The sequence below is a fragment of the Macaca fascicularis genome, chromosome 4 (assembly GCF_037993035.2).
Source record: "Macaca fascicularis isolate 582-1 chromosome 4, T2T-MFA8v1.1".
NCBI classification, from domain to species: domain Eukaryota; kingdom Metazoa; phylum Chordata; class Mammalia; order Primates; family Cercopithecidae; genus Macaca; species Macaca fascicularis.
Window position 1 is genome coordinate 127,280,617 of NC_088378.1, and position 20,537 is coordinate 127,301,153.

Here is a 20,537-nt window from a genome sequence, read left to right on the forward strand (position 1 = left end):
TTTAGTAACCTGCTCTATTAATACACATACGACTATGTCTCACTTTTTAAGGATTTATCAGTGGCCTAAGGGGTGTGACTAAGTCCTACCTTGCTACCATTGTCAGCCTATTCCAAAATGTCTGTCCTCCTTCTGTCATCATGCCCACTAGGCACCCCTTTTTGTCTTGGGCATTGTTCAGTGTCCCAGGCCCCTTTTGACTAAGAAGGTAAAACTTAACCCCAAATCAGTTCATCCCAGAGCAGATTATAGCCAGTGGAAAGTGCAGGGGGCAGGTGGCACCACAAACAACCCTGATCTACTTAACTGTTTTGCCTGCCACCTGGCCTGTCCCAAAATGAAGTCATTCCTTTTCAGCATGTAGGTTTCAATGGGCTGGATTTCTGGGCCATTCACTGGCCTCACTGCCACCCCACCCAGCTGATGGAATGGTAGGACTGTGATAGTGCTGCTGGGTGGAGAGGAGCTCACACCCAGGAGGGGCTGAGGTTAGACATCAGGAGGGACTTTGCTGGTTTCACCTGGGTGAGATTATATGAGAGGTCAATGTCCCAGGATTCTTGGGATTCCCCGAGGACGTGAGAAGAGAAGACAAGAGTTGTCTTGTGTCCAAAATAAGGGAGGAAGGTGGACCACATTTGCATTATGGTGCCACATGATGCCTTGTATTTTTCTGTTCCCTTCACTGACTGGGAACTCTCGTAAGGGGAGAAGAGAGAGAGAGAAGAGAGAGAAATATATTTACCTAGTGCTTTGCAGCTTACAGAATATTTTTCCATCCTTTAACCTTTCAGATTCAGTTTTCTGGAGTAAAATGAGCATAGCAATAGTCATCACTTTACAGGGTTATTGGCAAATCAGATAAGGCCATGTAAGACAGTGAGTACAGGGGTGGCTGGCCCAAGTAACGTTGTTATTCACTAGTTCAGTGAATAACAAGTTTCACGACCCACGCGGTTGTCAGGGCAAATGTGACTATCCCTGCCTTACAGATGAGTGGCGCTGCGACGGAACGAGCCTGGCTCAAGGTCACCCGGACACGGGGCAGTGGCATGGGTCTGACACGCAGTCTGGTCACCCACCCGCCAGGACGCAGAAGCGCAGAGCAGTGGCGCTGTGCGCCCGCCAGGGGGCGCGCGGACCGGGTGACCTCACCGGCTCCGCTTCTCGCGGCGGGATGGGGCAGGGGCCTGGTCCCCGTCGCCCCTCTCGCCGTCCCCAGCCCCATGGTTCTCCGCTGTCCGCGGGGTTTAGGGACCCGCGTGGTAGTTCACGCTGGAAATATCTGGAGTAGGGGAAGTGAGGCTTGTGTCTCGAAGCTTCCGGGGACTGGAGATACGGGGGAGGGGAATGAACGCAGGTGGGAAGCAGCCTGGAATAGGCTAGGTGGGGGAACGTGCGGTGCGGGGAGGGCCGTCCTGAGACTCATCCTGATAAGTGATGGCACCACGTAGCTCTGGGGACCTCACCTCCTGCATCCGTGCTCTCCCGCACGCTTAATTTACTTAAGTCAACACATATGTCATATCCTTGTAAGGACGAGGAGGCGGGGCCTAGGGGAGGAGTGACTAATCCGGGATCACAGCTGGTACGGGGCAAGCCCAGGAGAGAGGACAGAGGCCTTCGTGGCGCCCTGCTGACTCACATTTAGCAGTCACCCTGCAGTCTGGTGCCAGAACGCCAGCTTGCTCACTTCCAGCGAGCACCAGGACTGCCAAGGATGCAGAAGACTCTGAGTGGGCACGTCCTCTCCCTGGGAGCATCTATGCAGGAAGCCAGGTCATACTGAGATGAGCCAGAGGAGTCCAGGCCGGACACAGGGCCACTGATGAGGTTGGGGCCAGGGGGAGTTGGGCTCTGCCCATTTCCACCCTTAGTGCCAACCTGCCCAGGAAACAGTTGGTCCCCAAGGGTTTGGGGGGACACTAACAACCTGGCCTCTGAGTCAGATCTGCTGGCTGACCTGCGGACTGCCACTCTTCCTGTGTGTGAAGACTTGGCTTCCAGGCAGGGCTTGCTGGACAAACAGGCCTATTTCCTTAAGGTGACTGCATTTTTCTGTTTACATCCATTTTGAATTACTGTCATAGTTTAACTCTAGTTAAACTTTAACTGGGGGCCGGGTGCAGTCACACCTGTAATCCCAGCACTTTGGGAGGCAGAGGTGAGCAGATCACGAGGTCAGGAGTTCGAGACCAGCTTGGCCAAGATGGTGAAACCCCGTGTCTACTAAAAATACAAAACATAGCCAGACGTGGTGGTACGTGTCTGTAATCACAGCTACTCAGGAGGTGGAGCCTGTAGTAGATCTTGGCGAGGACAAGATCATGCTACTGCACTCCAGCCTGGGTGACAGAGCAATACTCCATCTCAAAAAAAACCAAAAACACTTTAGCCAGGCACGATGGCTCACGCCTGTAATCCCAGCACTTTCGGAGGCCAAGGCAGGAGGATTACCTGAGGTCGGCAGTTTGAGACAAGGCTGACCAACATGGTACAACCCCATCTCTACTAAAAATACAAAATTAGCCAGGCGTGGTGATGCATGCCTGTAATCCCAGCTACTTGGGAGGCTGAGGCAGGAGAATTGCTTGAACCTAGGAGGCGGAGGTTGCGGTGAGCTGAGATTGTGCCATTGCACTCCAGTCTGGGCAACAAGAGTGAAACGCCATCCCACCCCCCACCACCAAAAAAAGTAAAAACAAAAACTTAACTGGGGTTCTTTTGTCAAACGCTTTCCCAGCCCTGGCTTTATATTGCCTCCACCATGGTATTTCCATATTCACCTCAAAGAATAGATAAACAGATACATTCTGACTCATGGATTATACCTAAGGCTTCATTTCTATTTTCCAGGATGGTTGATTACTACGGCTCTTAGCTTTTCAACTGTTTAAAGCCCCAACATTTCATCATAAAAGATTAAATAAGAGGGACATTCCTGTGTTGCAATGGCAGCCACTCCAGGGACAGCAGTTGAAATATTGACTGTTTTGAGCAGAAACGTGACATGGAAGGAAGGTGATGACCAGCAGCAAGTCAGGGCAGCCAGGGATATCTGGTGGATTTTCATGCTCAGCCCTCTCTACTTTACAGGCAGCAAGGTGCTAGCAGGAAGGTGGAGGACCCAGAAGAGACCCCTGCTCCCCAAAGGGTAGGGCCTGCGAGCACCCACTTGGGGTCGGGAGCCATCCCTGCAGCTGAGTGGGCAGGAGGCCTAGGAGCTGCTTTTCCTAACCTCCTCACCCCCTCCAGGTTTACCTGTGAAAACACTGAGGTCAGGAGAATGGAAGAGACTGACATTTTTTAGCATTTGTGTTTTAAAATTTTGGGGAGAAAATACTCTAGTAATTTCCTTCAACATCAATTTAAGTACAGGAAGGGAGAAAGGAACTGTATCCTAGTTTTTCCTTTCAAATCAGTGCTGGGGTTGAGAGGAACCTACTTAGCATCCCCACCTCTATCCCAGGGTCACAAGCAAGGCCTGCTACCACATGGCTGGAGTGGGGCATGTGAGGACTGTGGAGATGAATTCTGCCTTGGGATAAGGCACGTGCCATCAAGCCAACATTTTCCAAGTACCTCTGGGAGGCAGGTATGACATAGCTTGAAAAGCCAAAATAGGAGTAAAAAGTACACCCTAAGCTCAAAAACATGACAGTGGTAGCTGGAGTAAGATAAGAACAAGATAGAAGTCACAACATTATGAAAGCTCTGAGGTGCAAAGAAATTGCACAAACTGGCTGTCGGTGGTGGAGGATCAGAAAACGCTCAGGACACAGACGCATGCTCCAGAGAGCAAGCAGCACCTGCTAGATTCGCTTTCAGATTATTCTTGTGGCCATGTGTGGAATGGACTGGAAGAGACCTGGAAGTCCCAATGGGTCAGGCAGGAGGTGGTGAAGCAACCTTAGGAAGAAATACAGAATTCTGAGGCACCGCTGGTGCTGAGGAAGGAAACCCATAGGGCTCTTTGGGGCTTGGGTACAATGAGAGGACTGAGGACAAGAAAGAGCTCAGGTTTGTACGTTCAGCTTGACTTACTGCCAAACAGCACTGCAGACTGGGGGAAGGATACTCAGGGAACCCCTCAGCTTTTGAACCTGATCCAAAAGGAATGCCTTGTTTTCCAGCACCTCAGATAAATACTCTGGTCTGACAAATGATTAATAGCATATGAACTTCAGTTCCCAGTGCCCTGGTATACTTAGCTACTCCATTAGGGCTTCAGAGCTCATCAAAGAGCCTTAAAAATGTGCTAACAGCCCTTAATGAGGCCTGAAGTTCTCAATTAAATTAAACTCCAGTGAGAAAGGAAGGACTGACAAAGGTGCCAACTCTGTAGCCATCCGCCGGCCGGGGCTGAGTGAGCAGCCCGCACTCAGAATTCAGGAATGTCTCCTGCTTTCTGGGAGGAGTCTGAGACTCGTGGGAGGGTAGGGGGTGCAAATTGCAGGGGTGCTGCACTGTGGCCAGAGCTCTGGTCCCACTTCCAGTCAGGAGGTCATTCTTGAGATGGGAGTCCCAGTGGCAGGGCCCTCTCCACTGAGACACTCTCATAGTTCCATATCAACCCACTCCTCCCTAGGCCAGAGTTTGGGTTGAGAAGGGGAGGGTTGGTTTCACTGTGTGGACACACAGGCCCCTTGTTCCCCAGGAAGTCTGGCAGGCTGAGCTTTGATGTCAGGGCTGGTTGCCAGGTAGGGGAGAACCCTCAGGCCTCAGCCTCTTCCTGCCTGGTGGTGTGGGAGTGCGGCCAGGAGCTGGCCAGTTTTGTAGAGCTCATTGCTGGGGCTGGGGACAGAGTGGAGGGGGTGGCAGTGAAGACAAAGGAAAGATGGGGAGCTATCTCCATCCTCTGTCCTATGAAGCAAAGAAAAACCTGTTCTCTCTGTCTTGGCTAATAGTCTTGGTGTTCTGGTTCTAGGCCTGTCCCTCCCCTATGGCCCCAGCAGGGGGCATTGCAGCCCCTCTGAGGCCAGGAGGACTACCCACCCCCCCTCCCCACCCTCGGGCCCTTGGACCCAGGTCCAGTCCTGGCCAGGGCCCAGCTGGGTCATGCTCATCTCCCGGACTCAGGCTGCCAGCCCTCTACCCACTCCAGGGCATGAAGCCACGGCTGGAGGACACAGGGAGCCAAGGAGAAAAAAACAAGAAAGCTTTATTTGAATCAGAGAGCCTCTGAAGGCACCTGGTTTCTGTCAAATATATTTTTTAAAAAGGCAGTAACGTGGCAACTGTACAGGGTACATGATGGGTAGGAACTGGGCATGGGGAGCTGGGAGGGGGACATGGAGAGAACACAGAGGAGGCGGCGCAGAGGAGAACGGAGGGAGGGGGTATATCAGGTCAAACCATACAACGGTCAGACCCAGCTCCTAGCCACCCCGGGACAGGCGGACAGTCTGGCAGACACTGACACAGACACACAGACACACACACAGAGACACACGTGTTCTCCAAGCCCAAGAGCCTCCGCTGGCCTGCACGAGCAGGGATCAGTCAGAGCCAAGAGTGGAGAAACTCAAGCAGATGCCGAGGCTACACCCCGTCCCTCCACTCTGAGCCCCAAGCCCACAATGTCCCCACTGTCTGTCCAAAGGCTCCCTCTCCAGGGCCTGGAGATCTGGGCCCAGCACACGCCGTGAAAAGCAGAAGTCAGTTAGAAGAAAAACCTCCAGACCAGTGAGGCTCACGCCTGGCAGAAGGAAGGGCAGAAGGCAGACAGGGAAGGAGGCAGGCAGTCCTTCTGTCCATCCATCCTTTGTCACACAATCGCCCGGAACAGGAAGGAGAAAACAGCCCCCAGTGCCAGACCCAGACACAGGAAGAAGGCCATGATGGCTCCTGCGGTCTCCGCCTCAGCCGGCTTCACTTTCCTAAGTGGGGAAGGAAGGGCACGGCTACCTCAGAATGGCTGTACCCCAGCCCAGAGCCTCTGGCTGGAAGGAGGGGTGGGGTGGGGTGACATGACTGTCGAACCTCATTCTGCTGATCAACCCATCCTAGCTGCCTAACCCCAACCTGGCTTCTCCTCCTTGAGGGAATGTGTATGGTGGGGTTGTCTTTCACTCTTTCCTGCGAGCCCGTCTCCACCTACACCCAAGTAAGCCTGGACACCCACCTCCACTACAGTCACTATCCCCTCAGCCTAGGAGCCCCTCCTGAGCCATCTCTCCTTTCAGCTCTGGGAGCAGGGACTCTCCTTTTGCCCTCCCTCTACTGAGTGTCCCCTACTGGAACTCTAGATCCTGTCTGATGCCACCAAGTTCCCTGCCAGCCCTACTCACTTGGGCCCGAAGCACATGCAGAGGCTGGCGAGGTAGCCGTTGGAGAAGGCAAAGGCGGCCATGAAGAAGATGAACCAGGCATCGTGCTCGAAGACCACAGTCAGGTAGTGGCGGGGCTTGATGTTGCACAGCAGCAGCAGCGGCACAAACACCAGCCGGGCCAGCACCAGGCTTGGCAGCCAGCGGCTGTCCTTCCCGGGCTGTGGGCACCAGGCAGGGCCTCAGCCCAGGCCACCACCCCAGGGCACAACCAGGCCCCCAAGGATCCATCTGGGGCCTCTCAGGACCTGAACTGAAACCTCAAAGCCTGGTTCGCCTTAGGGGGTTACTCTTGAAAGGGGCATGGTGGAACCTTCTGGAATGCTGGAAATATTCTATATCTCGATCTGGGCAGGTATGCATATATATATATTCATTAAGTTGTACACTTAAGACTTGTACTTAACTATACATAAATTATGCCTCGACTTTAAAACAAATGGTCCCCTTACTACCATACTTTCTTGGGTTCCCTCTCTGGGTCCAGGCTGGACTCTTACTTCCCACAGGGGCCTGGGGCCCTCTTCCTCCACTTACCCACATGAATACAGCTGTGAGGCTCCGGCCCAACCAGTCAAAGATATTGAAAGTCAAGAAACAGGACACAGGAATGAAGTAACGTTCTGGAAGAGGAGACGAATGGGTGGTTATCAGGCTCACAGAGGCAGGTATAGCAAGCCTAACCTTCACTGGGCCTCAGCTTCCCCAACAGTAAAATGGAGAAGATGCTTCCAGCCCAGGGAAGGGCAAATGGACCCAGGAAATGGGGAGAAGGTGACCCAGGCTCCCTCTCTTCCCTACTTCCAGCCCAGCTCAAGATCCTGTCTGTTCCCATCCTGGGAACCTGTGGCCTCCTCACCCCAGGTGCTGCTGCCTGCAATGCTGGACTTGACCTCAACAGTCACGGCTGGAAACATCCCAATGGTGATAGTGAAGATGAAGCAGACAGAGAAAGCCAGGACTGAGATCTAGATAGAAGGGGTAGAGTCACCCAGGTGCCTGTGTCTTCATGGTGGCTGTGCATTAAAGAACCACGGATCCGGGCCGGACACGGTGGCTCACGCCTGTAATCCCAGCACTTCGGGAGGCCAAGGTGGGTAGATCACCTGAGGTCAGGAGTTTGACACCAGCTTGACCTGGTGAAACCCCATCTCTACTAAATACAAAAAATTAGCTGCGTATGGTGGCATATGCCTGTAATCTCAGCAACTTGGGAGGCTGAGGCAGGAGAATCACTTGAACTCGGGAGATAGAGGTTACAGTGAGTGGAGATTGTGCCATTGCACTCCTGCCTGGGCAACAAGAATGAAACTCTTGTCTCAGAAAAAAAAAAAAAAAAAGGAACCACGAACCCCACCCCTGGCATGCACACATGGGGGGCACACACGCACACACAAAAGAATCCAGGAAGAGCCGGGCGCGGTGGCTCAAGCCTGTAATCCCAGCACTTTGGGAGGCCGAGACGGGCGGATCACGAGGTCAGGAGATCGAGACCATCCTGGCTAACACGGTGAAACCCCGTCTCTACTAAAAAATACAAAAAATTAGCCGGGCGAGGTGGCAGGCGCCTGTAGTCCCAGCTACTCGGGAGGCTGAGGCAGGAGAATGGCGTAAACCCGGGAGGCAGAGCTTGCAGTGAGCTGAGATCCGGCCACTGCACTCCAGCCTGGGTGACAGAGCGAGACTCCGTCTCAAAAAAAAAAAAAAAAAAAAAAAAAAAAAAGAATCCAGGAGTGACCACTCTCAGGTCAGAAAGGGAGGAGATGGGTGGCAGAGGGAGGGAGCAAAAGGAGGAGAGAGAGGACAAGAGGTAGAAGGTAGGATAACCTTCCCTACATACATTTTTCAGGATGGCTTTGATAGAGTGGCTTTCGTTGGTGGGCTGAGAGTTGGAAACTGAAACTCCAGACTCCTCTTTGCCTGCTCTTGGCTCCTCTCCTGCGGGGTGGAAGAATCTCCAAGTTGTGGGGAGGACAGAGCAACAGAAGACAACACAAACATTCCCCAAAAGGGCTGGGATCACTAGAAAGTGGACGCCTCCTTAACCAGTCCCAAACCAGTCCCAGCCGCACCCTAACCCTAAACCAGACCTCGCCTCCAAATCCCTACAGCTCAAGTCCCGGGGGCCTGGCCTCTCCCAGGAGCCTCAGGTCATGTTATTCCTCACTGAGGAATCTGAAATTGCTTCCCACTGCCTTTAGTCCAAACACCTCAGGCGTTCAAGGTCATCCAGGATCTGCCCCCATTTTATAATTGCCGGCCCTTATTTCCTATTGTCTTCCTCTCCCCACCCCAGTCCTTCGGTCCTCCTCTGGCTCAGGGCTGCTAGCTAACACAGTGCACTCATCTTTGTTCTCTTTGCTCGTGCTCTCCCCCGCCTGGTATACCATCCTCCACCCCAGCTTCCTCAGGCTCTTCAGACCTTTGCTAATGAGGTCCAACTTGGTCTCCTGCTCCCCGGGTCCTTCGAGCTTGAGCTGCTGGTAGTAGCGGTAGAATTCCTATCAAGTAAGGGAGACGGGGGAGGTGGATTCACAGGCAGAATCTCCAGAATCCCAGCCTCCTTCAGGTTTTGTCCTTAGAACACCCCAGACCTGTATACCCCAAACCCCAGCTCCCTCCATTTACTCACCAGGCGGGGCAGGCCCAGGTAACAGATGATGGTCAAAATGATAACAGCACAGGCTGTGATAAAGTAGCCAAAGGCACTTTCTGATAGCTCCGAGCCACCTGGGGTGGTGTCAGTGATCAGAGATAGGCCCCATCCCTTCTCCCCACCACACCAGGGCACTGGGCAGGTAGACAGCCGGACTTACTGGCAATAGCGCAGATCATGGCCACGGAGGCAAAGAAGCCTGCTAGGCCCTGGCCACTCATGATGGGGGCCGTGTAGCTGGCAGGCAGGAGGCCAGCCAGACCAAACAGGCTGCCCTGCAGGATGGCACCAAACGCTGGGGAAACAGGGTGGGCATGAGCAGGGGAGCTAGGGTTGGCGGTTGGGGGTGCCCAAGAAGACAGGTCCCTGTGATTCCTACTTTACTCTCGGTGGGCCTTGAGGCTGAGCTGCCCTTCTCTCTGCCCCCTCCCAGCCCTGGTCCAGGCCCACTCAGGCCTCTGAATCCCAACTGCTCACAGCATCCACTCCCTTCAGGCAGAGGCTGGGCTTCTCTCTGGCTAACAGTGGGTCTGAAAAAAGAGTGGGAGTAGTTGGGCACGCCTCCTCCCACAGGCCCCCTCCTGGCCCAGCTTACAGTTAATGAGTACGATCTTGATCATGGTGATGACAAAGAAGGGCAGAGCATCCAGCTGCACCTTCACCAGGATGGCAGTGATCAGAAACACCAGCAGGATGGCCACCAGGCTGCCCAGGATCCGTATGGACTGAGGGATCCTGCCGGGAGAGGCCAAGGGTGGCAGAAACAAGTGGGCAAAGCTGGGGCTCAGCTAAGGGGGTGCAAGACACAGTGAGGGTCAGGCTGGGGGCTGGGGAGGGGGTGGGCACTCACCTCTGATGCAGGAAGGAGTTGAGGTAGGTGAATAACAGCAGGGGCAGCATGGCACATAGGGTCATGACATTGTTGAAGATGACACTGAGAGAGTTCCGCTCAGGCAAGGGTGCTGCAGGGGCGGCTGACGCCTGGGCGTCCTTGCTCAGTTCAGCAGTGACCAAGGACACATTCTGGGACATGTCCAGGCGGTTTGTGAAATACTGCAGGAGTTGCAGAGAGGAGTGTTGAAATCTCTCTCCCTGTGCCTACCAGCACAGAGTCACATCCTGCAGGCACAGTGGGCAATGCCCCATGGAGCCCAGTCCCTCTGGCCTCACCTGAGTGGCCGTCATGAAAAAATTCCATGGGAGCAGCGTTCCCAGACCCAGCATGAAGAAGATAAGCCAGACAGCTTTGTATCTGCAATGGAGGAGGAAAGAGGGGCCAAGTGACGCACCATCCTGCCCCATTCCACGATAAGCCCCAGGGAAGCCCCTGTCCATCCTCAGTCTCTCTAGGTCCCAGGGCATCTGTGTTTGTGTCCATTTGCATGTGTCCTCTTACGGGTGTGGGGGGAGAAAAGGGTACACGGCTTGTTGGAATTCGGGGTGGGGAGGGGGTCAGGGTCATAGGACTGAATGGCATGGCTGACAGGACCATAGTTATCAGTCCTGGAAGGCCTGGGGGACTCTGCAGGCTGGGAACCAGTGTGACCCACACATCCGGAGATGGTTTTAGAAATCCTGCCGAAGGGCTGAGGGCGGGTGGATGAGTGAGAAAGCAAGCAGCAAGTGTCTTCCACCCCCACCAGGCAGGCTGGAAGTAATTATGCTGTCTGGTCAGGGACTGTGTTGCTCCCCAGAGAGGATTCTGAGGTTGAGAAACTCCCATACTATTCTGAACCTACAGGGGCAGGCGGGCGGGGTGCCTCAGGGCCGCTGTGAAGAGAGGGCCTTAGAGCTGTTTTCTTCCTGGCCAAACAGAACTTTGTAGTTCATACCACCCAGGGCAGGCCAGGAGGTATGGGGCCACTGGAGATCATCTGGGCCTCAGGGTATAAATAAGGGCTGCCCTCCTTTGGCCAGGGAAATGCCCCAGGCCCTATACTTCAAGGCCCTTCCGGGTCAGGCCAGCTTCTCCCAGGTAGGCCTTGCCTGAAAGCTGAGTAACCCCAGCCCAGCCCATGCAGATCTCCCGTTGGGTCTGCACACCCTCCCCAGAGCCAACACCAGCTCTGTTCAGAGATGGCAGGGATAAAGCCCAAGGCAGTGAGAAGACAGGCCTGGCCAGAGTGCAGGAGCCTGGACGGCTGGCAGGCCTCACACAGGGATGGAGTGGTGAGTGCCCCACGTGAGCACGTCTAAGTTAATGCAACTGCAGTCCCCCAACCCCCTCATATACACGCTTCCCTTGGAGAAGCTAAAGGCTTGGTTCGGAGGCCCAGAGTGGAAGGAAGAACTCCCGAAGTCACAAAGGAGAGAGGATCGGGGCAGGGGGCGCTGTGAAATGACTGAGCTGTGCAATGAGGCAAATGGAGACAGCGAGGGCTTCAGGGAACTGCCCACAGGAGAGCAGAGGTGGGGATAGACTGGGCAGGCAGCCTGGGAATGAAACACAGGAGGCAGGGAAGCACCCTGGGGCCTGGACTTACTGCCATGCCTCCTTAAATTCCCTTACTTCTAGATCCACTTCCTGGGAAGTAGATACTTTTAGTTCTATTTTACAGGTTGGAAAACAGTCCCAGAGACATTAAGCTACATGCTCAAAGCTCCCACAGGCACAAGTGGCCTAGTTTCATAGCCTTTGGCACAGGAGGGAGATGAGATGGGTAGGGCAGACGTGATGGGTTTCTGGGGCCTCAGCTGGAGGGAAGGACAGAGCCTGATGCTTTGAAGGAGCTTTGGATCTCAGGCATCACTTCCTCAGCCTTCTTGGGTCCCAGATCCCTTTAAGAAATTGAATTAAGCTACAGCCTCTTCTTCCAAAATACATATTCACAGTCATAACTGCAAGTCTAACTTGATTGGGAATTCACAGGCTCCAGAGGCGGGGAATTGAGAAGATCAGATCAAGAACCAGGGTGGGCCAGGTCATCTAAGGCAGAGGCCCAAGGGCAGTTCTGCCAGATGTGCATTGGAAGGAGGGGTGAGGCAAGTATCTCCCCACAGTGGTGGCGGGAGGAGCCAGAAGCCGCTGACTGGAAAGCAACAGTGGAAACACAGACACGCCAGGGAGGGACTGCTGCCCACGCACCCTGCCCTTCCCGCAGACCCCCCAGCCAGCACCCAGCCAAGGCACAAGGGGTCTCCGCCCCTGATGCAGACCTGACTCATAGCTACCTGGCTAGAAGGCCAGCCAGCAGTGGCAACCCCCAATTCCAAAGGACACCGCACCCAGATCCCTGAAAACCCATTCCCTGGATCCACAGCCCAGCCCCCTACCCCTTACCTGTCCTGAGGCTGGTGACTGGTTGTCATGGCGATGATGTTCTCGGTTTTGCCTGGCTGACAGCTCCCTCCCTCAGGGGCCTGCTGGGGGCAGGAACAGTGTAAGGCCCTGTCTTGGCCCTGCCACAGGCCTCCTCAGGCTCTTAGGGGGAGAGGGGGCAGGGCTGACAAAACAGGCCAGTCGAGGAGGTCCACTAAGACCCCCTCTGTACCCTGCCCTCAGGACCACTCAACTTGACCCCCACCCAGCCCCCTGGCCCAGCAGGCCAGTCCTGCACGGCCCCCCTGCCTGCTCAGACTCTACCTGGCTCCCGGCCTGGCCGCTGCCACCGCTATTTTTATCCAGCAGCCGAAGCAGTTTATAAGCTGGGAAACAGGAGGGTGGAGAGCAGGAGGGAAGGAGGAGGAAAGATGATGGGAGGGAGGGAAAGACAGTCAAAGAAGGCAGGGAAGAGGACGAGAGGGGTCAGGGACAGTGATGACAAGGGAAGGAGGGAGACAAATGGAGGAGACACAGCAAAGAGGTCGGGGGAGGAGGAGGAGGAAGGACACAGAGCAGGCAGATCTGCAGCAGCTGAGACAACGGCGATGATGGCTGAGGCCAAACCAGAGGCTCCCCAGGCCCCTCTCCACAAGTCTGGTCTCTCCACCCTCCCTGGGAAGCCCCTGGATTCATGGCTAGAGTGGGGCTGTCCTCTCCTGGAGGCACCCCAGATTCCAGCTTCTCTGCTGTTGGCACCTTAACCTTTCTTTCCAGCCACTGCCCAGGAGCTTCCTAGTTGCTGGCTGGTTTTCCAGGAAAATATTTCATAATGGATGTGGGGGTACAGCCCTTCCTCCTCCCACCTCCTGACCCTAGGGTCACCTAGTCCTCCCTTAGTTCCTCTGTCACAGGCTCCTGTCCTCTTCCCCTTTCTGAGAGTGACCTTGTAAAGAAGATTGGAGGTGTGGATCCCAAAGCTCCTATCCTTCTCCCTCAGCGTCCCTCTCCTGCTCCCTATTTGTGTAGGGGAAGACCCCCGGCACCACCCGATTCAACACTTTTCCCATTGGATGGCATGTTAAGCCAGGCAGATGTGCACTGACACATCCCCCACACTCAGGCCTAGCTGGGCCCAGGCCTTGCTGTTTGGGGTGAAAGGACAGCTTCCCCTCCCTTTCTGGGCACTTACCAGGTGCCCAGACTGGCCAGCGGAAGGGTCAGAGCAGAGCGAGCCTGGGCAGTCCCTAGGAGGTGCTCCTAGTTCAGGCTCAGGCAATGGGCCTTGTCCACGGGCTCCTGGGTGCGGATCCAGAATGAAAAAGGTGGCACAGGGCATATCAGGAGAGAGTCCCTCAGGCTTCCTGGGGCCCCATTCTGAGAAGGCTTGCAAGCAAAGAAGCAGAAGCACACCCAGGAGATAAAAAGCCACCCCTGTCGCTTGGGAGATAAGAGAACAGGGAGTCTCAGCAGGGGAGCTCTCACAGGTGCAGCATTGCTCCAGGGCCCACTCAGACAAACAGTAGCAGCTGGGCACCATGAGACATTCTATGGGCTCTCCCAGTTCCCTGTAGCTCCTCTCAACCCTCGCTGGGGAAACTCCAAGCTCTCCGAGGTCCTCCTCGGCCCCTCACCCCACACCTCCAGATGGAGGCAGAAGGATTCCTGCAATCACCCCTTCAACAAATATTTACTGAGGACCTCTGCATGCTAGCCAGGCACTGTCCTAGGCACCAGAGTGGTGAATAACCATATTTACATTTTCTAGGGGCCGGGCGCGGTGGCTCAAGCCTGTAATCCCAGCACTTTGGGAGGCCGAGGCGGGTGGATCACGAGGTCAGGAGATCGAGACTATCCTGGCTAACATGGTGAAACCCCGTCTCTACTAAAAATACAAAAAACTAACCGGGCGTGGTGGCGGGCGCCTGTAGTCTCAGCTACTTGGGAGGCTGAGGCGGGAGAATGGCGTGAACCCGGGAGGCGGAGCTTGCAGTGAGCCGAGATCACGCCACTGCACTCCAGCCTGGGAGACACAGCGAGACTCTGTCTCAAAAAAAAAAAAAAAAAATACATTTTCTAGGGAGATGAAGGCAAGAGGGCATTACTGGGGTGGGGGTGGGGGTGGGGGAAAGGCTCAGGTCTCAGGTTTTCTTTTTCCTTTTTTTGAGATGGAGTTTTTGCTCCTGTTGCCCAGGTTGGAGTGCAATGGCACAATCTTGGCTCACTGCAAATTCTGCCTCCCAGGTTCAAGTGATTCTCCTGCCTCAGCCTCCTGAGTAGCTGGGAATACAGGCTCCTGCCACCACGCCTGGCTGATTTCTGTATTTTTAGTAGAGACGGGGTTTCACCATGTTGACCAGGCTGGTTTGGAACTCCCGACCTCAGGTGATTCACCCACCTTGGCTTCCCAAAGTGGCTGGGATTACAGGCATGAGCCACCGCACCCTGCCTAGGTCTCAGGTTTTCTATTCGGTAGTAAGGACTCTTCCTTTAGGTTCTTACCTCATACCCGCATACCCTGTACTCCACCCCACAGGCAAGATTCCTGGAAGTAAAGGGCAGGTGCAACTTCAAAGCAGATGGAGGCCTGGGGTGGGGAGAATAGCTCCTGTTTTCCTGGGTAAAACTGGCTTGGGCTTAGAGAAGAAGTATTTATTTCTTCCCTATCCCCCAGCTACACCCCTGCTCTCTCTGTTCTCAGGAGTTCCCATTCCAGTCTTGGGCACAATTCAACTCCACCACGGGCAGCCCTCTCCTCCTGCCCATATCCTAACATTCAGCTGGCCAGCCTTCGTGTTTTGCTCGTCTGCCTTTGCCCAGCAGCAAACAGGGATCTGATACCAGCTCAGAGCATCCGGTGTCCCTCCAACTATGCCTTGGCCTGCTGAGGTGGGCCCCTGAAAGCAGCCACCAAATTGAGTACCTCCCTGCCTCCAGACTCCCAACACCTCTCCTGCAATTCTCCACTCCCAGGATCTCATATGGGGCCAGCCACTATCTGCAGATCTCTCGTCTTTTCCTCACAACCACCCATAAGCTAGTACTAGCACTGAATAGATTGGGCCAGCTGAAGTTCAGAGAGGTTGAGTAACTTGCCTGAGGTCACAGAGCTGGTGAGTGGAGGAGCTAGAATCCAAATTAAATGTTCAAGCTCCTTTTGGAATGGAGAGAGGTATAAAAGCTGCTTCTCAGCTAGCCCTGTAGACTGGGAGGTGGGGGGGAACTCTGATCCAACTAAAGGGAAAAATGAGGTGGAGACCAAGATCATTCCCAGCCTGACTTGAGTGTCAGGCACCTCAGCCCCGCCCCATCACACACATCCTGGCATGGGGAGCTAACACAAGCAGGAGGAAAGTTGAAGGGTCTGGAGGCCACCGAGAGGAGTAGGCAAAAGGACGACAACGGGGCTGGAGAGAGACCCCTAGAGGTGTGAGGGCAGGGTTGGAGCCAGCCTTGACCTACGACTGCTCTCTCCTGGTAAGCAAAGCCGAGGAGTGTGTGTCTTCGCCCTCTCATACACTCTGACAGTAAACCAGTAAATGAGGACGTGCGCTGGAAGGAGACGCCAGGGATACGACTTTAGCCAGTAAAAGACCCAGGTTAAAGAGACAGCCCCGCACCTCCGCTCGCGAGCCTCCATCCCCATCCCCATTCCCCTCCGCCAGCGCAGTCGGCGGCACGGCCCCTCCCTGTTACCGACCAGATCGATCGGGATCACCCGTCCACTCGCCTGCCCCTTACGGAGGTCAACGTGACCGCAGTCTGTTTCAGGCCCGGGAGACAAGCTGTCCAGCCCAGCTCGGGTCCCGGTCCCGGCAGGATCCTCTGGCTCCCTGGCCCGTGCGCGCCACGTGCTGCGCGTCTCCGCACGCTCCGCACTGGGGCCCCACCCGGCGATCCTTCTCCGGGCTGCGGAGCCGTCAGACCCGGCCTCCCTGCCCTCCGTGGCAAGCGGGCAGCGGCGTCTTCTGCCCTGGCGGTCCCCAGTCCCCGGCCCCGGGCAGCACCTGCCTGAGAAGCAGTGCTCTCGCGCTGAGAACCGCGCGCTCTTCCTGCAGCTTCCCGCGCCCGCCGGGGCACATTCAAACCCGCCCTCTGCTGGGCCCGCCCCGCCCTGAGCCCACTGCCACCTCCCTCCCTACACCCGCGAGCCCGCGGCCCCGCCCCCGGCCCGCCCCGCCACCCCACGGCGACTCCGCGCGCTCTGCGGTCCCCACACCGAGCCCCTGCGCCCCCAGGGCCGCCTGGTGGTGTTATTTCGGTAGACAGGACCTCTTTGGGCCCTGCCACACCAAGGTTGTCCTTCGTGTGGGGCACATGGGGCTGGAGGGTACAGCCACACATTAAGGACCTGAGCAGACTCCCATAAAATCTATCTCGGGACTGTTCCATTTACACACCCGCTACTCAGAACGGCCCCGACGCCCTACGGCCCACTCCACCTCAGATGTTCCGTTATCTCTTCCCCAGCCCCGCCCACGCCGCGCTTCCTCCACACTGCACCTTTTTCCTCCCAGCGCCCTCCCTTTCAACGCCCCCTTCTTTCTTTCAGTCCCCCTCGTATTTTCCTTCAAAACTGCTTCTGTCCCCACCTCCCATTTTCTGTGACCAGCATGATGGTTTCCCCATCCCTGACACATCCAGTCCCAGCCACAGACGCGCAAACACCACACCACCCACAACTTTGACTTGGAGGGGGTATGTGCCTCTGCCTGTGCTTGTGTGTGCGCGCGGAGGGGGACAGGGGCACAACCCTCCAACTCCCTCATAATTCACCCTTTCTAAATCCAGCACTTTGGAAAACTGAGGCACAGCTGGGAATGGGAAGAGAAAAAGCCAGGAACAGCCTGACATCCTGAGTGAATCCTATTGTCCCAGCCGTCCTGAGAGGCGGAAGCCTTGCTGATCACGTCCTCCACTAGCTGAGGAGGAAGGTGTGGGCGTGCTGAGGGGTGGTCCAGCAAGTCCCTCCAAGGGAGGGGGAGGGAGGCCCTCTCTTTGGTTGAGCAATAAATGGGGTGGGGTGGGGTGCACTCCCTGCCCTTCCAGCAGCACTCAGTGCTAGAGCGTGATCCTAAGGCTGGAAAGGTCCTGAGGAGAAAATCCAACCCACGCTGCTCACCCCATGCCCACTGACGCGAAGGGCTTGTCCCCTAGAGAAGCCACAGACACTGATTAACAATTGGCAGTACCTCACATCATAGGGATAAGGTAGTCCTATCCTGTCCCCAGAGAAACAGACAGAGCCCTAAGGAGAGAGGTGGCTTTTCTACTTAGGGTCAGTGGCTCTCCCCAAGCTACTCCAGAATGGGTGTCCCAGCCTTGTGTTTCCATGCCCCACAGAGATGACACACATATCCCTTCCCAACCCTCACCCACCCCACCCATCCCCCACATCCCCGCCAGCCCTAACCAGAGGGCAGGAAGATGGGTTTGGGTGGTGTTTTTCTAGGCACTGCTCCGTGACTTGAGAGTGGCTTCATGTCTGTCCACAACCCCCTAATTCCCACCCTCATGTTTGTCCAGTCTCTCTCTCTTCCTCTCCTAGCCCTCCTCTCCCCTCTGCCTTGGCCCCCTTCCTCGCTCCCCACCCTCCTTTCCTGGTCTCTGGGTCTGTGGGGGTGGCAGGGCTAGTGGTCAGAAGATCTGCCAGGCATGGCAAGGCTGGTGGCCAGTGGCTGCAATTGTGTACAAAGGGGACTGGAGGTGGAAGAAAACTGGAGGGAAGTGGTGAGGGTCTCAGGCCAGACTGGGGAAGGCTGGTTCCTCTCCCCACCCGCGCTGGGGCCCTGCTGGCTAGGCGGACGGCAACAGCCAGTGCTGTTATTGTTGGAGAGAAGTCCATCTGGCATCCATCCTGCTGGGCCCCTAGCCAGCACCCACACCCCTCTGTAGCCACCTCCCAAGCAGAGGAGGTTGCTGGGTGCCAGGGCCCCCTGCTGGACAGCCTGGGGAGCCCCAACTCACACAGGCCTTGCCTGGAGTTTTTCTAGCCAAACCTTGCCAGCTCTCTTCAGTCTCTGCCTGGTCTTCTGGCCTCTCTCCCTCCCTGAGCTCCCTCAGGTCCCTGTCGAAGGGGTGGGGTGGGAAGGGTTGGTCCTGCTGCACCCCTACTCTCCACCTTATCCACCACCCTATATGGGACGGTGGCTTGCCCCAGACTCCCTCCCCCACTTGGCAGGCCCCAAGCATGACTTACCACCTCACACACAGTCCTCTCTCTCCCCAGGCCTGTGTCCTCTCAGCTGTCACCAACAAGTCATCTGTGTTTGCTGAAAGTGTGTTTGTTTGGCCTGGGGGTTGGTAACCAGCACATGTCTCATGACTGTCTATGTTCTCAGTTGTGTTTGTGACTATATCTCCATGGCCTTGTGACAGGGCTGGGACTAGGGAGAGGCCAGTAAGGCACTTGCCAGGGGTGTAAAATGTAAGGGGGAGCCAAAAACCTCATTAATCAAGATAAATTTTAGGCCAAGAGCAGTGGCTCATGCCTGAAATCTCAGCACTCTGGGAGGCCGAGGTGGATCACTTGAGCCCAGGAGTTCAAGACCAGCCTGGGCAACATAGTGAGACCCCATCTCTACAAAAAAATTAAAATAAATTAGCCAGGCATGGTGGCTCGAGCCTGTGGTTCCAGCTACTCCAGAGGCTGAGGCGGGAGGTTCACTAGAGCCCAGGAGATCGAGGCTGCAGTGAGCCATCATCCTGCCATTGCACTCCAGCCTGGGCAACAGAGCAAGACCTTGTCAAAAAAAAAAAAAAAAGATAAATTTTAATGTAACCAAAATAAGTTTTTTTTTTGCTTTTTTTGTTTTTTCCTTTGAGACAGAGTCTCTCACTCTGTCACCCAGGCTGGAGTGCAGTGGTGTGATCTCAGCTCACTGCAACCTCCACCTCCTGGGTTCAAAAGATTCTTCTGCCTCAGCCTCCTGAGTAGCTGGGATTACAGGCGTGTGCCACCATGCCCAGCTAATTTTTTTTTTTTTTTTTTTTAAGTAGAGACAGGGTTTCACCACATTGATCAGGCTGGTCTCGAACTCCTGACCTTGTGATCCGCCCGCCTCAGCCTCCCAAAGCACTGGGATTACAGGCATGAGCCACCACGCCCGGCCCTTACCAAAATAAGTTTTAATGCAATGTCTACAAATCAAGATTCCATGATGCCAAGTGCAGTGGCTCACACTGTCATCCCAGCACTTTGGGAGGCCAAGGTAGAAGAATCACTTGAGCTTAGGAGTTCAAGACCAGCCTGGGCATAGTAGGGAGACTCTATCTCTTTAAAAAAAAAAAAACAAACAAACTAGCCAAGCATGTTGACACATGCCTGTGGTCCCGGCACTTTGGGAGACTGAGGTGGGAGGATGTCTGGAGGATGACTTGAGTCCATGAGGTCGAGGCTGCAGTAAGCTGTGATCACACCACTGCCCTCCAGCCTGAACAACAGAGCGAGACTCGGTTTTTGTTTTTGTTTTGTTTTTAAAGACTCCATGGTGAATAAAACATCAAAAATTTTTAAGTAAAGACAGGTGCGGGTACTGGCTCGGGGTTCAAGAAGACTTAATTCTTTGTTCAGCTAGGTCTGGGCTGGTCTTCTAGCCTAATTTTCCACACCTCTTCCCCCTACCCTATGTTCCTGGGGCATCTGTAAGTGGTTGGGGAGTTTGGGGAGGCAGTCATCTAATAACGGCCGTTGAAGTCCCAGAAAAGTGGCCCCGCATCCAGAAACCAAAGATTCAGACTCCCCTAAGACGCTGTAGCCCAGCAGGTTCCCCTACTGGCCCCCTGTCCCACCGGGCAGCGTGGGAACAGCGCAGACCTCGCCCCCACCCCCAGATCCCCCGGCCCCGCCCAGCGCACCTGCTGAGACTGTGGAGTGGGCATCCGGACTTGCGGGGGACGGAAATTCCCAGGCCTGCGGGCCCCTAGTTCTCTCCCTCCTCACCTCGGGGCTGGGGCCATAGCCACGGCTGGAGAGCGCCGCCCGCGCCGGGCTTGACCGGTGCGGGCCGCCGGGCGGAAGAGAGGCTGCAACAGGCGACCCCAGCGCCCGCCCAGAGCTCCGCAGCCGGCTCTGTCCAGTCCTCACGGCTCGGGGGCGGGGAAAGCAGAGCCGACTCAGTGGGAGGGGCCCGTCGAGCCTGACTGGCTGCCGGCGCCTTTGGGCACCTGAGGCTTCGGAAAGGGACGGGGTTAGGGGCCCAGGGTCTCGGACTCCCTTCTCTCTACCCCTCCCCCTAGGTCGCCTCCCTGAGACCTGGGAGCACGTGCACTGGCTTTGAAGACTCCCGAAGGA

General features: G+C 55.5%; 1 protein-coding gene and 1 long non-coding RNA gene across 40 annotated transcripts; one reads left to right on the forward strand and one right to left on the reverse strand.

The window, feature by feature from the left end:
- The first annotated feature begins 1,581 nt into the window (after positions 1-1,581).
- On the forward strand, positions 1,582-7,378 carry LOC135970620 (uncharacterized). The gene is made up of 2 exons (XR_010586396.1): positions 1,582-2,044; positions 7,137-7,378. It is a non-coding gene; the product is annotated as an uncharacterized lncRNA (long non-coding RNA).
- SLC29A1 (solute carrier family 29 member 1 (Augustine blood group)) lies at positions 5,144-20,297 on the reverse strand. 39 transcript variants are annotated; one of them, XM_065543965.1, is made up of 16 exons: positions 15,986-16,298; positions 15,703-15,796; positions 15,341-15,478; positions 13,437-13,543; positions 12,266-12,345; positions 10,156-10,237; positions 9,836-10,038; positions 9,581-9,720; positions 9,146-9,280; positions 8,962-9,059; positions 8,752-8,830; positions 8,170-8,267; positions 7,189-7,297; positions 6,867-6,952; positions 6,291-6,490; positions 5,144-5,879 (listed from the first exon to the last, which is right to left on the reverse strand). In XM_065543965.1, exons 2-16 carry the CDS (start codon positions 15,758-15,760, stop codon positions 5,768-5,770), a joined length of 1,725 nt encoding a protein of 574 aa, XP_065400037.1. In that variant the 5' UTR covers positions 15,761-15,796; positions 15,986-16,298; the 3' UTR covers positions 5,144-5,767. The 39 variants fall into 39 exon arrangements, 38 of the variants coding, with proteins under 38 accessions (XP_065400037.1, XP_065400036.1, XP_073893997.1 ...); XM_065543964.1 differs by having other exon boundaries at positions 12,266-12,348; XM_074037896.1 differs by lacking the exons at positions 15,341-15,478; positions 15,703-15,796; positions 15,986-16,298 and adding exons at positions 14,151-14,287; positions 20,102-20,297.
- Between the last annotated feature and the right edge of the window lie 240 nt (positions 20,298-20,537).

What these genes read in the sequence shown, in the direction of transcription:
- SLC29A1 (XM_065543964.1), bottom strand. Translation starts at nt 15,760, where the DNA reads ATGAGAGGGCGAAGACACACACTCCTCGGCTTTGCTTACCAGGAGAGA. An exon ending in GTTGGACCTCATTAGCAAAG is followed by an intron (nt 8,268 to 8,751) that starts GTCTGAAGAGCC and finishes TCCACCCCGCAG; the next exon opens with GAGAGGAGCCAAGAGCAGGC. An exon ending in TGCATGTGCTTCGGGCCCAA is followed by an intron (nt 5,880 to 6,290) that starts GTGAGTAGGGCT and finishes TTCCCCACTTAG; the next exon opens with GAAAGTGAAGCCGGCTGAGG.